This window comes from Micrasema longulum, unplaced genomic scaffold (assembly GCF_059751315.1).
Source record: "Micrasema longulum isolate JH-2025_06_02 unplaced genomic scaffold, ASM5975131v1 h1tg000093l, whole genome shotgun sequence".
Lineage (NCBI taxonomy): Eukaryota > Metazoa > Arthropoda > Insecta > Trichoptera > Brachycentridae > Micrasema > Micrasema longulum.
This window is the reverse complement of record NW_028277299.1, coordinates 348,087-367,855: the sequence shown is the minus strand read 5'-3', so window position 1 is coordinate 367,855 and position 19,769 is coordinate 348,087. Positions and strand designations below refer to the sequence as shown.

The 19,769-nt window shown below is 30.9% G+C and overlaps 1 protein-coding gene across 1 annotated transcript; it reads left to right on the top strand.

Annotated features, from left to right (window-relative positions):
- The first annotated feature begins 617 nt into the window (after window positions 1-617).
- Window positions 618-11,683, top strand: LOC148284755 (guanine nucleotide-binding protein G(o) subunit alpha-like). Its single transcript, XM_088235580.1, has 8 exons — window positions 618-710; window positions 1,162-1,323; window positions 3,059-3,243; window positions 3,462-3,622; window positions 5,828-5,956; window positions 7,262-7,376; window positions 8,922-9,096; window positions 10,625-11,683. Exons 2-8 carry the CDS (start codon window positions 1,191-1,193, stop codon window positions 10,813-10,815), a joined length of 1,089 nt encoding a protein of 362 aa, XP_088091706.1. The 5' UTR covers window positions 618-710; window positions 1,162-1,190; the 3' UTR covers window positions 10,816-11,683.
- Window positions 11,684-19,769: the final 8,086 nt, after the last annotated feature.

Here is a 19,769-nt window from a genome sequence, read left to right as displayed (position 1 = left end):
TAAATTTATTTTACATAGATAACATTTACTGTAGTCCACAATTTTAGTATGTCTTAATCTTTGTAATCATGTAGAATGGCAAATACATACATTTTCACATGAAAAAATAGATAAATCTGCGTGCCCATCTAAGTAAAATAATTCAATAAAAATATCTATTATAACTTTCGAACATTTGTTCTCTCAGAGATAATGTAGAACTATTTGTGTTCGCTATTGTTTAATTTCGACTAGCGTACCTATTGAGAATCCATGTCCAGGACATATTTATATTTATATAATTTTTTTTAAGGCCCATAAATTATTGTTATCCTAAGTTCCTATCCGACCTCTCCGATATCAACGTCTCATTTCCTACGCAACCAAAACCACCTCTACAGAGGGGGTTGTGACTCAACTCTCCTGTTCCCACCCAATAAACATGTCAAAATTCAATTTAAATGTCAAGTCATAAATGGTATTAAGTATTAAGTTGTAAATAAGTGTATGTATATATGTAATATTAAATAGTATGATAAAACCTTGTATATAGTACTCACACAAATAAAAATCTGAAACTGGCTAGAACACCTCAGTTAAGAGGTGAAAAAGCCAAAAAAAAAACTAAGAAGAAGACTATTGTCGTTTTCTATGGAATGTGGCCTTTCGCGTTCATTTTTGTTTACCTTTACATATCGAAGTGTTTCTAATTTTTGGAAATGTTTTTAAAAGTGAGTTTAAATTTACTAAAACTAGAATATCGTATTCATGTTATGAATATATTGGCTTTACTTAATTTATTAATAATTCATCATTATAAACGCGCAGAATTCGTATCAAGAATTTCTTACTGTTTTTAATCATGTTTTTGCTAACCTGTTGCCTTATAAAAATTGAACGTGCAAAAGTTGTGTTAAAAGTGATATAATAAACACAATTATTGTTTTGAATATGCATTTCACAATTTGTTTTAAAAACGATGTTTCTTGTTTGTTTATTTATTGAAAGTTGTTCTAACATTAATTTTCACATGCGAATTTAGATGACCTGTTTTGACAAGAGAAACTTCTATTGTTTTACGTGGTTGTACTATTAGTTCTTGTAGCGGTGTTCGGGAAAGTTTTTTGTGATGTGTTATTGTAACTTTCTTTGATTGATACTAATGATTATTTATGGGTTAAGATGCGCTGTAAAGAGCTAAAAGCATCTGGATGGGAGCGTGCTTGACTCTTCACCGGGAGAATATGGAGCTGGAGGCGGCGCGACGCCACTCCAGTGACATAGACCGCCAGCTGCAAGGCTTCGCCAAGGAGCAGAGTAAAGTCATCAAGATCCTATTGCTCGGTAAATATCACATTCTCTACTTCACTTGCCAAGATAATGTATGTCACATGAGATAAACATGAGAAATGTTACTCTATTACATATTTATAACATCTTTTTAGCTCGGCGTGTCAAAATTCTGAAAAAACCTTCCTTGATTCGGATACCGTGTCACATCTTTAATTTATTTTAAAAAAAATCTTTTTCAACATTAATAAATATACTAGGTGGATCAAATAGTTTGGAATTATCCCAAGAGATGGCGTTAGTATGCACTAATGTGAACCAATCATAAAAAGCTTCATCTTTCAATAAAATACGCTATGTCTAAACGTCTGTCAAAATTTCAAGCATTTTTGTTTATGCATTTACACGTTACAGCAGTCAGAAGCAACCAACCTCTGAAGAAGCTGAAAAAGCTGAGTTTAGTGTTCTGACTTAACATTTTGAATAGAGTTGTGGTCCCGTGGCTAGTGTCGTCGACTCATGGATCAAAGATCCGAGTATCGCACCCCACTCTATCACAACTTGATTTCCATTTTCTAATAGTAATTTGTTTATAACTCGTTGAAAATGGCCACCAAAATTTAAATATTTAGGTAAATCATAAGAACGCAAAGATTTCTTTTTTATTTAAAAAAATCTTATTATTTATGCAAGAAAACGATAACTGAGACCAAAGCCAAGCTAGATAAGTATTATCCGGATTCTGCACCGTCGATGAAGATGATTCAAAAGTGTATTATCATGACAATGCTCCTGCTCATTCATCGTTAGTTGCGCAAGCAAAATTGTACGAAATCAGGTTTGAACAGGTTCCTCAGCTACCGTATTCACCAGACCTCGCCTCTAGCGACTCCTACCTGTTTTCAAACCTGAAGAGATGGCTCACTGGTAACCAATTTTACTCAAATTAGGAACTCATGGCTGAAACTGAGGTCTTCGTTTTGGACGGGATAAAAATGTTAGAAAATCGTTGGACTTGCTGTATCGACTTAAAAGGAATGTATGTTGAAGAGATAAAACCGAATTTTGCCAAAATAATGATTTCTTGTTTCACTTATTCCAAACTTTTTCCACCTAGTACATTTTACACTTATCTCTTTTTAATTTTTCAAAAACTTTAATCCCACCAAGCCACTTTCTGTGGCTTGTTAGTAATAACTTTTGCAGCCCTAGTAAATGAAAGAGAAACGAAGTTAGCCTACTAAATGATAAAAGCGCATCGCTCATTCTCAGGTGAAGATTAGAGATGAAACGGATATCCCATAACTATCTGGCTTTTTATTTTAATTTATCAAAATTGAATTTTTAATTAAAAATATATTTGTGATAGGTACTATAAATGATCATCATAATATATGAAAATATTTTAAGCCCTTTTTATTTTATGCCCATTAAAAATTTTGTTTTTATCTATGAGAGCAATCCGTGTACCGTGGTAATTTTACCTGAACATGGTCGATATATAAAGGAAGATACAAACGAAAAACAGTGGATTATTGAAGGATATCCGGCGGCTGGATATCTGGTTTGGCCAAACCACTATCCGTTTCATCTCTAGTGAAGATTATTATTATTATTCGATGCGCTTATATCTTATGTTCTGCTTTTTGTCTGTGTTATTCTTCCTTCAAAAAAGCATCCACACGGTTTTTGAACCGTGTCACCTCTGAGGTGACACTGTTCTTTAAAAACATTTTTTACGTCTACATACATTAAAATAAGATTAATAATTATTTCCAACGTATTACAGGTGCTGGGGAGAGTGGCAAGAGTACTCTGGTAAAGCAGATGAAGATAATCCACAGCAGTGGGTTCAGTAGGGCGGAGCGCAGTGCCTTCCGTCCTACCATGTTGGACAATCTACTCGCTTCAATGAAGTACGTCCTGGCCGGGATGGGACGACTCAGAATAAATCTTCAAGACTCTACAAATAAGGTTGGTCTCATGTCTCAACTCTAAGTGCCGTGACCAAAACATCTCATTGATGATACACTAAATATTTGTAATGTTACCTTATTTGATCATTAGTAAAACAATATTACCCCGAATATAATGCAATTTTTTTTACTCAAAATATTTTTCTAAAAAAAACATTCACTTTTGGTTGAAAATGTGCCATTCCCCTTTGGTTTAACATGTTTATATATATCTAGAGCCACGCACAACAAGTCCTGGTGGCACGTAGTGTGTTTGACCTGAGGTTCCGTGTTGTTCCTCCCGTGGCCGCTGCACTCCAGGCGCTGTGGAGGGACCGCGGCGTTAGGTTGGCCGTGGCCCGCGGGTACGAATACGAGCTCAACGATTCCGCAATATAGTGAGTGCCCAACATATCTACATACATTTAGACTGAAGAGCCAATTTACACCCTGGCGTAACAAATCATGTATTTACATAAGAAAAAAAACCTTTTAAATAAATTAAACTAGTATGTTCTGCATTGGCTCTTTAAATGAATCGTAATATTCATAATCCCCACAAGTCAACAGATGTATTTTTAAGGGGTCTTCAAAAAAAAAGTATTTTTTTCCTTTTTTGTTGCATAAAAATGTATACTTTTTATTGTGATTTCATAGTATTATTATTTTATCAAAAATTTTGACAGTCAAGGGAATTTTGTGTTTTAAAAATAATTTTAAAGTAGCTTGACTTGTGGCATTTAATTAATGATTAAAGAGGTGTCTGAAATTACAATTCAAATGTAATATGAGCCATTAATTGTTTAATTTGTCAACTTTTAAACAAAATTATTTAGTAATTTAAATTGTTTATTAAATTTACAATGCTGTACTGAAATAATAAATTAAAATTTACATTGTTTTAAGTATAAAAAAAAATGGGAATCAGGTTTTTCTTAATTAAAAAAAATAATTGAATATAAAGTACCTATTAGTTAGTAAGTCATACATTTTATGTATACTATGCAGTATAAATGCTTGCTTATACAAGGTGGCGCAAAAGTCATCACCGGAAGATGTCATAATTTTTGCAAATGACGGCAAATGTCAGTTCTGCTTTGACATTTGTGGAGTAAACGGATACAAAATACACGGCAACAAGACATGAATCGCTGTACTCCTCAAGAACTTCTAAAAATGGTTTTGTTTTTATTGCGGAATATTTTGTCGGCGGTGTTGGCGCAGCGTGAATTAAGGCGCAGATTTCCCGGTCGTCCGACACCAACTGGGAAAACACTACAGCGGTTAGCCGCCCGCCTAGATGAGTAAGGGACAACACGAGATGCTGCCAGGTCTGGCTGGCCCCGGAGTAGCCGATCTGCTGAAAATATCGCGGCTGTGGCTGAAAATGTCGCAGAGGACCCCGGAGTATCGACCAGACGACGTGCCACGCAATTGGGCATCAATCGGCGGTCTTTACAAAGAATTTTAGTGAACAGACAGTACATCAGCTGTTAGCCGTTGATCGCCAAACGCGTGTAACTTACTCTTAAGCCATCCTGAATCTCGACGACAAGGAAGACACTTTTTATCGAAAGTCATCATGAGCGACGAGGCCCATTTTCAGCTCTGTAGATATGTGAATAAGCAGAATTATCGCTTCTAGGGCACTGAAAATCCGCGTATAGTCCAAGAGCCATTACACCAGCTTAAAGTTACTGCATGGTGTGGTTTTTACGCTGGAGGCGTCATCGGGCCTTATTTTTTCAAAAACGCCGCAGGCCGAACAACTACTATGGACGGCGAGCAGTACAGAACCATGCTCAACGACTTTCTTTTTCCTCATTTGGATAAATTGGGTTTGGAGGACATGTGGTTCCAAAAGGATGGAGCAACGGCGTATACTGCATGAGCTATAACCAATATTCTGTGGGCTGCATTTTCGGCTCGCCTAATCTCTTGTTTTGGTGATTCGCACTAGCCGTCAAGAACTCCCGATTTAACCGCTCCAGACTTCTTTTTGTGGGGTTTCTTAAAGTCACGAGTGTATGTCAACTAACCTCAGACTCTTGAAGCTCTCAAAGAGAATATCCGTCAAGAATGCGAGAACATATCGCCGTTAGTTCTCGAAAGATTGATGGAAAATGCCATAAATCAGGCCCATATGGTCATCAATTCTGGCGGTGGCCACTTGGCCGCTATCATTTGCTCGACTTAATAGAAAAAAAATTAAGACATCAAATTAACACAATCCAAAAGCAGAAGCAAAATTTTTCATTCATAAAAAAAAATACAGCCAAAGAACATGAGGTGACAACTTTTCCGTCATCTTTGATTTTTACAAATTTTAAAAACATTGTTATTCTAAAATAAAATAAATAGAACAATTTTGTTTTTAACCACTAATTTTTATTTTTCACTGACCGGTTTCAAAGCAAACAAGCTTCTTTGTCAAGGTTTACGTAACTAATTAATAATGAATAACCACAAAGTTAGTGCTTCAAATATAAACTTTACATTGTTATTAATTTATTTTACATAGGTAAAACATTAAAACGTGTGCATGTTTTTTGTAGCAATATAAATAAATTATTAAATGTATTTTCTATTTTTATTCATTTTAGTTTATTTGATAACATGGACAGACTTCTTGATGAGAAATACATTCCAACACCGACTGATGTCTTGAGAGCTCGAGTTCGAACCACGGGGATTCTAGAAACTCACTTCAACATTGATGATGTTATTATTAGGTTTGTTAGAACTTCCGCAAATACATTTTATTTGTTAACTCTTGTGTGGCCATGATGATGTCACATAAGTCTACATAGAATACAAGACTCGATATATCTCTCTCTTTTTTTAAATAATGAAGTCGTATTTTTATATGACAGGCCCAAATCGTATGTTTATTTTTATAAATAGATTATTAAACAGTATATACAGTAAAACCCCTGTTTTACGTTTTTCAAGGGAGCAGCGAAAAAAGTGTTAAACTGAAGAAAACGCTAAAGTAAGGAAATTAAAAACTGCAGAAAAATTATAAAAACGGTCATAATTTGGGATTATTCATATTTACCTATGATTTTATCAAAAATATTTTGTATTTTTTCAATCAATACCACAATGTGTTTTTTTTAATTGAATTTAAATAAAAACTATTTTTAATAATTTCATATAGGTACTTAACCTTAAAAACACGAAACTAAAAATTTGAATTTGCATAAAATGCATACAATGATTTTTCCCTAAATATTGGGATTTAAAAAAAAAAATGGTATAACTTTTTTTAGTATGGTACCACAGAATTTCAAATGTCATTTACATCACGGCAACTGTTTCACACTTTTATGATAACTGTTTAAACAATCTTCTTACCAAATTATGTTTAAAACGTCAAATAATATTTCTATTGTCAAATTTTTAAACTTTCTGCATCGTAATTTATTGATGTAAAGACTATTCTTCCTAAACATGTGTCAACCGTACGTCACAATTTAGTAAAATGTCAAAATTAGACACTTAAACAAAATGGTCAATTACACTGAACCTACTTTGAATTTAGTTTGAGACAATTTACACATTTTTTTATTAACCTTGATTTTATTCACCATTTTAATCAAACGCGGTTTGTCTAAATCACCCAATTTGCAGGTATATTCATATTATAATGCCCAGTATTTTTCTTGGTTTTATTTTTGTGCTATTTTGCCTATTATAATATTAGAAGAATACTGTAGCATCAGAATAACTTCAGTGTTCTTTTTGATAATATACTTGAGTGATTTCAAACAATTCTGAAGTAATACGTGAATTTTCTCCTAGGAGGAAAAAATCTCAAAACAGCCAAATTTAGACTTAGGACAGTGAGTGTACTTCTGGGAGTGTGACATAGGTGTTATTATTTTTTTTTTAAATACCCGTACTTCAAAATATTTTGCTTTTGCTTAATGTAACATGACGTTACAGCACCATTTGCAGAGGGACTTTTTAGCTCAGTTTTTTAAGAGTTAACCATTATTTTGTAATTCTAAGTAACATGTATTTTTTCATTGCAGTGTATATGATGTGGGCGGTCAAAGATCTCAAAGAAGAAAGTGGATTTATTGTTTTGATGATGTCAAAGCTGTTTTGTTTGTCGTTTCACTAAGTGCCTACGATATGACTCTTGTAGTAAGTTAAGATTACATACATAATTATTTGTGTAGATAGGTTTTAAAAGCAGCCATATCCCTTATAGATACTTTGTTAATATTCACAGTTTTGATTTATGTATTTAACCCTCAGAGTAAAAACGCATATGCCTAGAACAAAAGAGTTGCAAATTTTTTATTAGCAACAACTTCAAACTTATAATATAAAAAATCAAACACTGATTTGAGTCTACTGAACACTTTGTTTTATTTTACAAATATAAAAAAAAATCCATGTCGATTGTTTCACCTTGTATATAACTAAATAAGGACATTCAATCCATCTAATCTTCACATTCGTTTGAAAATGCCCTAACAAGGCGAAACAATGAAGAACTTGAGCCCTACGGGAAATTGGATACAAAAATGTTTTCTTGCGCGGGGTAAAAATTAGAGCATTAAATTGTAGTGCAAAGTTTCTTAAAAATGTACAGAAAAAATAATAAAAACGCACTACTTTGAATGATGTCACTGATTCATGTGAATTAACCTATGATCTGAGAGCTATGGAAGATTTCCGGTCTGCTTGTCGCTTCTGGACCAATGGGAAGAACTGAATGAGAATAAGCGGAAATGAACCTCTGACGTTACACGCGGAGTTATTTCAGAAATACAAAACTTTAAAAATCGTAGCGCTGATAATACGATATATAAAACTTGGAAAAAATATTTTTTGACTTAGTTTAAAAGTCTATTAACAAATAAAAAAAAATTTAAAAACCACTGAACTTCCTCATTGTCACTAAACTTTTGTTTGTGTATTTGTAAAAGTAAAATAAAGTGTTCAGTAGACTCAAATCAGTGTTTGATTTCTTATATTATAAGTTTAAATATGGAGTTCTACAAAATAAACACTCAATCAATAAAGCAACACCTATCTCTGCTGGCGGCCATCAATTTTTTATTTGATAACGGATGTGTTACGGACACTTTTGTCGCTGTACTTGGCTTTGGTCATAAGTTATGTAGAAATTTCCTTAAATAATAAAAAATCAGCTATTTCAATAAAAATTGTTTTAAAAAGTAAAACAATTTATTTTGTCATTACTCTAGGTTTTTTTAAAAATGATTCTTATGTTTTAAGATAGTAAGAAGAAATTCAAAAATAAAAATCGAAATAACCCTATGGAAATTTTGATGTATAAATTACTAAAAATAAAATTCATACAAAATGTATCTTATGGAGAATTATAAAATATATATGGAGAGTTAAAAGAAATATAAATTGGAATAACTGTGTAATAATAAATACATAATACCTACCTTTTAACTGAATAAATACATAGTTATATTTAAAAGTAATTACAATTCAAATTAATAGTGATTTGGCAATTCTTGACCTGAGTACGGCCCATTGTTTTGACGAAAACTGTAGTTAACTTTGTGTTTGATAATCCTACTTCAATTCTGACTGTGTCTAAAATGTATGTCCATGAATGCTGACTCAATGAATAAAATAATATGTGTTGATTTGTATTTAATAACACCTACTTTATTATTATTACATTTTTGTTTTATTTTTTAGGAGGATCCATCTGTCAACAGGATGCAGGAGAGCCTTAATTTATTCTCTCAAATAATCAACAATCGTTTCTTCCGTGAAGCTTCATTTGTTCTCTTTTTTAATAAGTTGGATTTATTCAGGGACAAGATATTACATTCCGGGCGTCACCTTAGAAATTATTTTTCACATTATAAAGGTATGTATATTAATTCCAGCTAATTTCTTTGATGTTTTTCCTGACGCACGTGTGAACTCTATTCAATAAATCTCAGGAATTGATTAGGGAATAGGAAAAAATTAAGAAAAACTTGAACGCATCATATCCCTTAGCATGTCACGTCTTCATTTCGTCAGTTTGTTCGTATTTCTCTTTTATTTCCGCTTCATATGAACAAAAAATCTGGATAAATGAATAAAAAAAGTGTTTTCATGATTTACCTAAATATGTGGCCATTTTCAATCTCTGATCTGTGAGTTGTATCTGGTCTCTGCATCTATTAATTACTACAGGACGCTAGTCAGATAAATAGGGTAATGCCTTGTTACAATACCATTAATTTAATATATATACTTAATTTTTGTGCGGACAACTGAAAATATGCTGCCATTAGACAAGCATCATCCACCACTTCAAGCTGCTTTGCAGATCAACGATGAGCCATATATATTTTTTTCCCCTTAGACTTTTATGCACTTCTTCCAATGATGCTCCAACATATCTATAACTTCCTGCTGGAACATTTATCTGACTCCTTATTCTTAGTCTTAGTGGTGGGGATCAGTGCTATGCAAGCTCCTGACATGACTGCGACCTGGGAAGTTATATAGTTCTCAGCCTCCAAGCCCAGGTCTATAAAGAGCCTGGCTACTCTGTGGAAGGCGAGAGTTTACATTTTGCTAAATCTCTCCCTCCAAGCCCAGATCCGTAAAGTATCATGCTATTAGGTAGGGGGCGACCTCTTTAACATCCCCAGGCTTAACTAGTGGTCCCCCGAGGATGCGGCTCCTTTTATGATCTAAAGCATCGCATTCACATAGAATGTGTATTCGTATGTGTTTCCTCACCTGCACTGAAGAACCTACATCTATGTCTGACCCCTTCCAACCACTCGTCTACACACCATCGCTCATTATCTAGCACACAATGCCATAGTGTCAATGACTGCTATTCGCAAAGCTGGGTTTGAATTGGTTGAACAACACCCATATTCACCTGATCTAGCCCCCAGTGATAAATCTACCGGCTTATTAATAGTAATTCCCAATACTCGAAGATTTGCGTGCAAAAATTTTTGTAAACGACGATTAAATCATGTGCCGTGTGGAAAAGCAGTTAGCAGGGGTCGGACAAATTTTCTACAAGGAAGATATAGAAATGTTGGAACATCATTAGAAGTAGGGCATGCAAGTCCAAGACTTTGTTGAAAAATAAGGTTCAAAAACTTTTTCTCATCCACTTCGAAATAGGTCAGGGGTGGACCATAGCAATCAACCCTCATATATATATGTGTAAATTTTATTAGTCAATTTCCTGTGTGTGTAAATAAATCAATATATTTTAATTGCAATACTTTGAATTGTGGCATTTGTATAGTGTTCAATATATTCAAATTACAAAATGAAAAAAAAGAAAAATTTACGTATACACATACATATTACACCTTTATTGATTTGTTTATCTATTGTGAATTGAATATTTCTGCTAACAATGATGCTATCTTCAGGTCCTGATAGAGATGTGGACAGCGCAGCACTATTTATCCAAGCAGAGTTTTCTTTGAGAAACAAAAATGAACACAAATTGATATTTCCGCATTTCACCACGGCTACCGACACTTCCAACATACAGGGAGTATTCCAAGTTGTTATGGACATGGTGATGGCTGATAATATGGGACAAGTTACTCTCCTTTAAAAGCCTAAGTCTTCCATTAATCATATAAATAATATGAGTTTATTTTGCAATGATTTTTTTCTTTGCAATAACTGTACTTTCCTATTTATATTATCTCAATTAATCCGTCCCACAAATTATATCTTAAAGTCTATGTGAAGAATACGAATTTTATCATTAGAAATGAATTTATCATGTTTCTTAGTTTTAATTACGATATGATAATGACTACGCTTAGAAGAAGTTAGTACACTTATTACATTTATTTTGCTTTTTAAGTACTTAGCTTTTAAAAAGCATAAATTTTATAGTTAGTATACATATCAATCATTTCTGCATTTTATATAAAACATTTTCTTTAAAAAAATTCACAATATTGTTATTCAAGTTTTATGGTACCAACTTATCTATATATATATGGGATACAAACTGACGCTGTTCTCTACACAAATATTTTTTTGATATCCGATTTCCACTTCATTTTTTATATGAAAGTATAAATGCTTAGTGAAAATAAATTTAACTAACAATGTTTTGAGGATATCCAAATGAATGTTACAGTGTGTGAAATGGCCACTTAAACCATCCAATGACAGTTGTATAATCATATTATATAAGTCATATAAATGCCTAGACTTCCACATTAACTTCTCAAAAATGTTTTCCCTTTCTGTTGCAATAAATTTAGAAAATAAATTTGATTACAAAGTGGAGATTTTGAATATACAGTAAAACCCCTTTTTTACGTTTTTCAAGGGAGATAGAAAAAAAGAGTAAAACTGAGGAAAACGCTAAAGTGAGGAAATGAAAAAATGTATGGAAAAAATAAGAATTACATAAAAATACAATAGATTTGCTACACTAAAGTGTACATATACTTCCAGAAAAATTATAAAAACGGTGATAAGTGGAAATTGTCAATATTTTTTTTTTTTACCTATTTTCAATGATTTCACTGAAAATATTTTACGTTTTTTCAAACAATATTATGTAATCTATTTTTTTATTTGATTTACGATCAGCATGTTATTATTTTATGTGTAAATAAAAAAAACGAAAATTGGATTTTGAATTTGCATAAAATAACAAAGTAATTTTTCCCCTAAATGTTGGAAAATTTTATTCATACGGTATTACTTTTTTTCTATGGCATCACTAAAAACAACTGTCATATAGTTTGCGGCAAAATTATCTCCACTTTTATGACAACTTTTTAAACCATCTTTTTTATAACTATAAATATTTCTATTGTTATGTTTTAAACATCGCAATTTACATTTGGTTAATAGATTTGTGTGAAGGGTAAACAGACCGATATTTTAAACAAAAGAATATAAAAATAAAAGTAATTTTTCGGGTTCGATAGTATTTTAATATTTTGTAATATCGCCTTTGCTCTTAATCACTAAAGAAATTCTGTTTGACATCGACAAATATAAATTATTTATAATATCTAATGATATTTCATGTTCCCAAGCATGGTTAATGATTTTAATAAATTCCTGGGTATTTTTGGCCCGTTTCTTTGCAATTTTTTGTTTCATTATTGCCCATAAATTTTCTATCGGGTTAAGGTCCGGACTGTTTCCAGGCCAACTCAGTGATGTAACTCCAAAAGACTCTTTGAATTCAGTTACCTTTAAGAAAGTTATGATATCACAAACCAAGTTACAACAATTTAAATTTATAAAATAAAGTTATATACTCACAGATCGAGCTCGATGGCAAGGCGCAGAATCATCTTGGAATATAGGATTTGAATTAAATTGTGTAATGTCTTCAACTGTAGGAAACAAATGATTTTCCAAAATAGTTTTGTATTGTACGGCATTCATAGTGCCTCATGCACCCCCATATCATGACATAGGGTGAATGCTTTACTGTTCGGGTAATACATTTAGGGTAAAATCTTTCGCCAGGTTTTCGCTGGACTATCGTCTTGCCATCTGGACCAAACACATTAAATTTAGATTCGTCGGAAAAAATGACTTGTTGCCAATCGTCTATTGTCCAATTTCGGTGCATTTTGGCCCAATCTAGACGAGCCTTCTTCATTTTCTCCGTTAAAAGGGGTTTTTTGCAGGACTTCTTGCTTGGAACCCCTGCTCCAATAATCTCCTGGAAACTGTCCTCACCGAGAACGTGGTTTGGCACGTAGACTGGATCTCTCCGTGTATTTCTGCAGCAGTCAGAAAACGATTTTGGTTGATAAGCTTGGCAACCAGCCGATCTTCTCTAGGATTTGTCTTGCGCTGCCGACCACTTCCCTTTTTTTGCTACAGAGAGCCGGTTTCACAAATTTTTTTTTAAAACTTTCTCACAGAACACTCCGAGAAACCGATTCTACGAGAAATTTCACGATTCGACATATTTTCCTGTGACAGAGTAATAATTTTCGATTTTACCGCAATAGACATTTGACCCGAACTCTCCATATCTTTGTAGCGATGTTTCTTCCGACGTAGTTTTTAAAAGACTGGTGAAGCTTTTAAAAATGTAATTACTTTAAATGTGTAGCCAATATATTTCTTAACAATAAACAAAAGCAATTGTTAAATAATAAAATCGTTTCTAAGAAATAGTCAGGTAAACCGGGAATTACGGATAGCGGGGTAAGTGCGATTTTTTTTTGTCCATATGTGTAGTATAATATTCTGAAATATGTGTTATATTTGGCCAGTGCTTTACAGTTTAAACCCTCAGCCTGTGGCATCATTTTAAATCAATTATAAGGTTTATTAAAATCATTATATATAATGTTACTACATTCATACATAATTGTGTAATTTATTACCTAAAGAGTGTGATTATTGAAATCATTTAAACATTCCAATGTCTTCTTACGTTAGCACAAATTCATTGCTGCATTCACAAAGGCAGTTCTGATAATTTTATTGGTAAATCGTATGTTAATTTACCAATTGAAAACATTCTAAAATCACACATCCTATAATTTTATCTTATATTATTTGATTGCTTTTAAGCAAACCCTAAGTTTTAACTTAGGGTTAAAATTTCTTTAAGTTATATAGTATTTGTTGGACCTCCCAGGGTTTACCACTGATTAGTCACCAGCCAACCTCTTCTAGAATACTTTGTACTTCCTCTGTGACCAATATTTAATAAAATTTTCCCTGTGAATCTCATGTATACAAAAATACTTAGCCTGGTTTTAACATAATAGAATATTGTTATTTAATAAATCTAAATGATTTTACTAAATTAAGTTAAAATCATATTGTCACCCTGAATTTTAAAACTCTTAAGTCAACAAATGAAAAAAAAACATATTTTGGCGTTTTCTGTTAGGACTTTAAACAATCTATATGTGTGTAAAACTTGTATATTTATTCAGTGTTGCGTTGTTTAAAAAAAAAAGAAAAAAAACTTCTCTACTGAAGTAAAAACTGTTTTTACTTCTGAGTTTTAAAAGTTAGGCCAATGATTTTATAATTTGTAAGATACGATATGATCAGTTATTGTTCAATTAATTTTTGTTCTTGCAATTAAATAATAACTTTTATTTTCCTATGAATTCTAAATGAAAAATACTAGCGGAAGGGTACCAAATATTTTTCATTCATAAATAATAATAATATAAGTTATTATCTAATCACGGTGGAATTCCATCGAGAATAATTGTTAATAAGAAATATACATAAATATAATTATTGTCATGTAGTTAAAATATTTTAAATCTAACTATACTTTGATAAAAGTGCTTCCTGATATCTTCCACCGATAATATTACTTCTTATAGATTTTATATAATTGCATGTAAAACCATCCCAATCGATATGTAAGGTAATTTTTGTCTAAGCACGTAACAAAGTATGTATATTATATTGAATATCTATGCCAAAAACTCTGCAAATTCAAAAATAATTTTGTACTATTCTTTGGTATATTTCTATATTATATTAGATTGCAATATAATATACGAGACATTTAAGTATGTTATGTCGAGTGATGAGTAAGAATAATGATATCATTATTGTATTTTATACATTCAGAGACAGGTGTTTACTAAAACTATATTGTGTAATATGATCTCAATTGTTCATAGGAGCAGTACCAAATATTCTTTAATTTGTATTTGAATCTATGATTGGTTTAGATTTGTAAAGACAATGCTGGTATGAGAGCAAAAACTAAAATAAAAATTCCTGTGATATTGAGGTCTTATATTAGTGCGTTAAAATAATCACTGTTGTTGGCAGCTACGAAAGTTATGTCTGAAATATATTAAAATTATAATAAAACTCTGTGTTTTAATTATTCTGCTTAACACATTCATTACAAGACTAATGTGAGTACATATATGTTTTACCCTGAAGAATTTTTTGTTCTTAATATATTATATTTTATTATTATTGATTTGGCATTGTCTTCATGAAACTTCTAATGTATTTTAAAATATTTACTATTTGTGAATGCAACGTACTTGTTGTCATTTAAACACTGAGGTTAAATGATGAGTTTAATAACATTATAATTTATTTATTGTGTATGCAGATAATTGGTAGAATTCTATGTTAACATTTGGTAAGATATCCAAAATAAAACACTTTAATTGGATTTCATTCTACTTTTTTAATAAAATATATGTGACGCGTTTTGTCTTGTTAGGACATCATCAAACTAACTTAAATATTTACAAAGTTTCCTTATATACTAACAATAATTGTTGTTTAATGATATAGGTGCTTAATATTGCTAATAGTTGATGAGAATGTATTAAGAATATTTATATAGACTAAGAAAAGGAACGTAATTAAAAATCAATTAGGATATGCCGAGTACATTTTATTAGGTACATTATGGGTATATTGAGTATTGGCGTCGCATATATTTAGAAGAAATAGAAGTAGAATCAAATCCAATAAAAGTGTCAAAAATAAAATCAAATCCAATTATTAATAGTGAACACAGTTAAATCAGTTGATGCAATACATGCAGCATGCAGCATGCAATGTGATGAGGCCTGCTGGATAAGTTAATGGTGTAACTATTATACAGCCACCTTAGCTCAATGATTTGAGTTGCCAGTTGTACAAAATAAATTCATGAAGCACAAATATTGTTGAAGAGGAAATTAGAAAATTCCCTAAAACTTCTTAACTCTTTCACTGCTATGTATATTTGCGGTCGCCCGTACGCGGTGGCATATTTTCAAGCGCTAAAAATCACAAATGAGGTTTTTAAATAGTCTAGTTATAAGAGACAAAGGCATTTATCTGTATAATTTATTGTTTAGTTACCTTCCCAAATACTTGAACTTAATAATCAAATATATTCTTATGTGTACACTGAGAAATTACATCAATAAACATTCATATAAAAGTGTTCCAACAGGTTTGTGAAAAGAGTGCTAGCTGTGTTGATGGAACACTGCGCGGAGACAGTTAAGCACAATTATTAGTGTGTACGTTCTTAAATTATATCTTCAATGCATTTGTTTATAATATAACTCAATAAAATTCATTCAAAATTATGTCATCATTTTTTAAATATTTTTTTTGAACATCTTCTCTCGCAAGACTTTTCTTGCTTACTTTAAGATCTGTCTCTCGCAAATCTACTTGTCACTTTAACATCGGTTTGACATATTGAGATAATATGATTATTATTTTTTAAATAATATATATTTTTAAATGAGGTTTTTCACATAATATGCATATAAATAGCTCTATCTATTTAACTCATGTGTGGCTATGCGGTAACGGATGTCTACCTCGGGTAAAAAACATTTAATAACTCTCTTATTTTTTTAAATAACCAACTCATATTTTTTGTAATCCTTATATGGACTTTTTTACACCAAAATAAGGAAACATTTTTATAAAAAATGCACGGGCTTTTTCTATAAAAAACAATTTCTTCATTTTGTAAAATAAATTAAAACAAACGAAAGAGATGCCAGTATTATAAGTGGTTTATTAAATTTTATAAGAAAGAGCACGAGAATATAGCATATCAGAAGACCGACAAGGACACTATTCGTTAGGGGCGGAGCTTGAATGACCGAGAAAACAATACCGAAAGAGCACGATACAGAATTATACCACTTGTGGGACAGAGAACACATCAGTCGCGTGAAGTTTTTTGTAGTATACTAAGCTGACGCTGTATTTAACACACCGTGTTCCCGAAATGTTTCTACAATTTATTCACAATTTATCTGATTTAAATTATTTTTTGACAATTCTTGATGGAATTTCATTGTAATGATGTAATATTTACATACATTTACATATAAGTTATTAATCAAAAATACTTGGTACACTTCCACTCATTTCCACACTTAAGATATTATTTTGATTTCTATAAATCATCTTTACATTGTATAATATTCGCCAGTCTGAAGATGTCCATAATGGGATGAAAGCGCTAATTGGTCAAACAAATAAGTGGAAGTGTACCCAAGGAAGTGTGCAAAGTTATTTCATTTAAAGTGTTCAAAAAATTTGTTCGTAACTAGTTTTAAAAAACGTGTTCACGTTGTCATTTTTGTGTATGTTTAATTATGATTTGATTATATCACGTATTACGTACTATTATTTTATTTCTTACAAGTTTTTTTTGCTATTTTTTTAGGATTTATTTCAATATTATTATTTATTTATTTTATTTATTTATTTATTTAGTTCTATGTATTTACATAGTCTAATATATATTTACAACACAATATTTACATCTATACTTATTCTAACATTATTTATCACTATTATACACTTAAAATCCTAATTTATAATATTCACTGTTTCATATGTATTCTAAGAATATGTTTTAACAGCGTTTTTATTTATTCTAATAAAATCTAGTATTTATTTGCAATAAAAATTTGATATTCTTTTTTGCATTCAAAAAAGAGTTGTATTAGCATAGCATACTTTCTAGTCTCCCGGTTGATCTATTTCCGCTAAATTCTGTCGTAAGTGTAATTCGGAATTCAGTCGACAACCAGGCGCGGGCGGCAGCGCTTGCTAGCGGGATTTTAAAAGGAATGAACACAATTTCTAACTTTATTTTGCATAAATATGCTTTAATTTTATATTTTTTATGTAACATCTTTGAATAAAGATCATTTTTAACACATACCATTGTAAATAATTTGGTATTTTAGCTTACATTTCAAAATATCTCGACTTATGCTTGTGGTCACATTGTGTTACACCACCGGCTGCAAAGGGATTATTCAGCACAGTCTTTTAAGAGTTAATGCAACTTTGAATTCAAATGGGATCAGTTACAGTGATAATGAAAAAATCTAATTATGAACATAACATTTTTATTAATTTTATCATTTTATTTCTCATCAGGATAAATAAAAACAGCGACAAATACATTAATGTTTAGTCTTTTAATACTTCAAAAGCAGCAGTCTTTTTCTAATATTGGGATTAAAAAAATATAAGTATGTCTTCGTAATCACAACATAGTAAATAATTGAAAGCACATTTTGAAACATTAAAAACAAATTTAATTCGATATTTCCCAATATGATATACGTATTGGTAGGTTGTGATTTCAGTTATCCAGATATTTTATCTGTGTCCTCTGATTTCAACATCTGCCAAAACATAATTTGTCTCATTGACAATGGGTTTATATTTATATTCCAAAAATAATACACATAGTAAATAATATAGATACATATTTCATTATTTAATCGATACATATAAAAAGAATATTAAAAATATTTGTCAAACTTTGAAAAATTAATGTTAAAATAGTTGCATGGGCTGCAATTTATGAATAGAAAAATTAATGACATTACACGGCTAATGTCAATTAAATGTAGATATTTATAATTCTCTTGTAATATGTGTGGTTAAAATGGCAATTTTGCACTTATAATGACATTTAAGTTTGTAAATAATATTTTAAATGCAATCAAACCAAAAAATCTTATTAAATCAGTGTTTGATTTATTAAGAGTTTAGTACGGAGTGCTAAAAAATAAACGCCAACCAGTAAATACACTAAAAAGTGTTCAAATAATACAAGATAATTTCATTAGTACGTATCACAAAATAAATATTAAATATAAATCTGCAAAATTTATTTTCAATCTTTATTGTAAGAGTTCAACATTGCATACATAGATATTTAGATAACAGTGAGTATGTACTGATTACATTGGTACCCACCCAACTAATAGAATAAATTTATTTCTGAATACCTACATCATAACCATATTTCAAATTTAATCTAAAAATATCCCTGCAATATACACCACATTTGGATAAATTAGAAAATATAGGTTAAAATAAAGTCATTGAATTAAAACTTGATATAAAAAAACAGTCCATTACATATCTCTAGTCCAATTTTGATAATGTTTTCTTGATTTTTATGATCTCATTTGTCAAGTTTGATAGATATATTGTAACATAAATTTTAAGTAAGTTGTCGATTGTCATAGGACAGTAGACATGTACAAAATTATATAAAAAAGTACACAATTTAACTATTTTTCAAAACATTAATATAAAAATAAAGTCATATTTCAGTCTAAAAATTAAATAAATATACATTGATATAAAAATAACATTTCAAGGCTGCTTTGTTAAAAATAAGATCCATCTCTTTTTCTACTGTTCAAAAAAACATAGAAAGGAAACTTATGTAATAGTAATAGATATATATAAAAATCAAACTACCGTAACGAAGAATTGGCATATCAAGCAAATCGGATATTGAAAATAATACAATAAATAATGCTTTATAATAGTTGACATAAGTTTAGCCAAATGATTCATGTTTTTATAATTCTTATATCGTCGACGAAAATCGATCACCGCATATGTAATACCGCCCAAGTCATCTAGATATGCCATTCGGCAAAAAATATATTCTAACATTGCTCGTAAACACAATAAAAAAAAAAATAAGGCGAAAAGGCAAAAGTTCTTAAGCGACATGTAGCCAACTTTACGGAAGAGCCGATTAAAGTTTTTTTTCAATTAATA

What these genes read in the sequence shown, in the direction of transcription:
- LOC148284755 (XM_088235580.1), top strand. Translation starts at nt 1,191, where the DNA reads ATGGGAGCGTGCTTGACTCTTCACCGGGAGAATATGGAGCTGGAGGCG. An exon ending in TTCAAGACTCTACAAATAAG is followed by an intron (nt 3,244 to 3,461) that starts GTTGGTCTCATG and finishes ATATATATCTAG; the next exon opens with AGCCACGCACAACAAGTCCT. An exon ending in ATTGATGATGTTATTATTAG is followed by an intron (nt 5,957 to 7,261) that starts GTTTGTTAGAAC and finishes TTTTCATTGCAG; the next exon opens with TGTATATGATGTGGGCGGTC.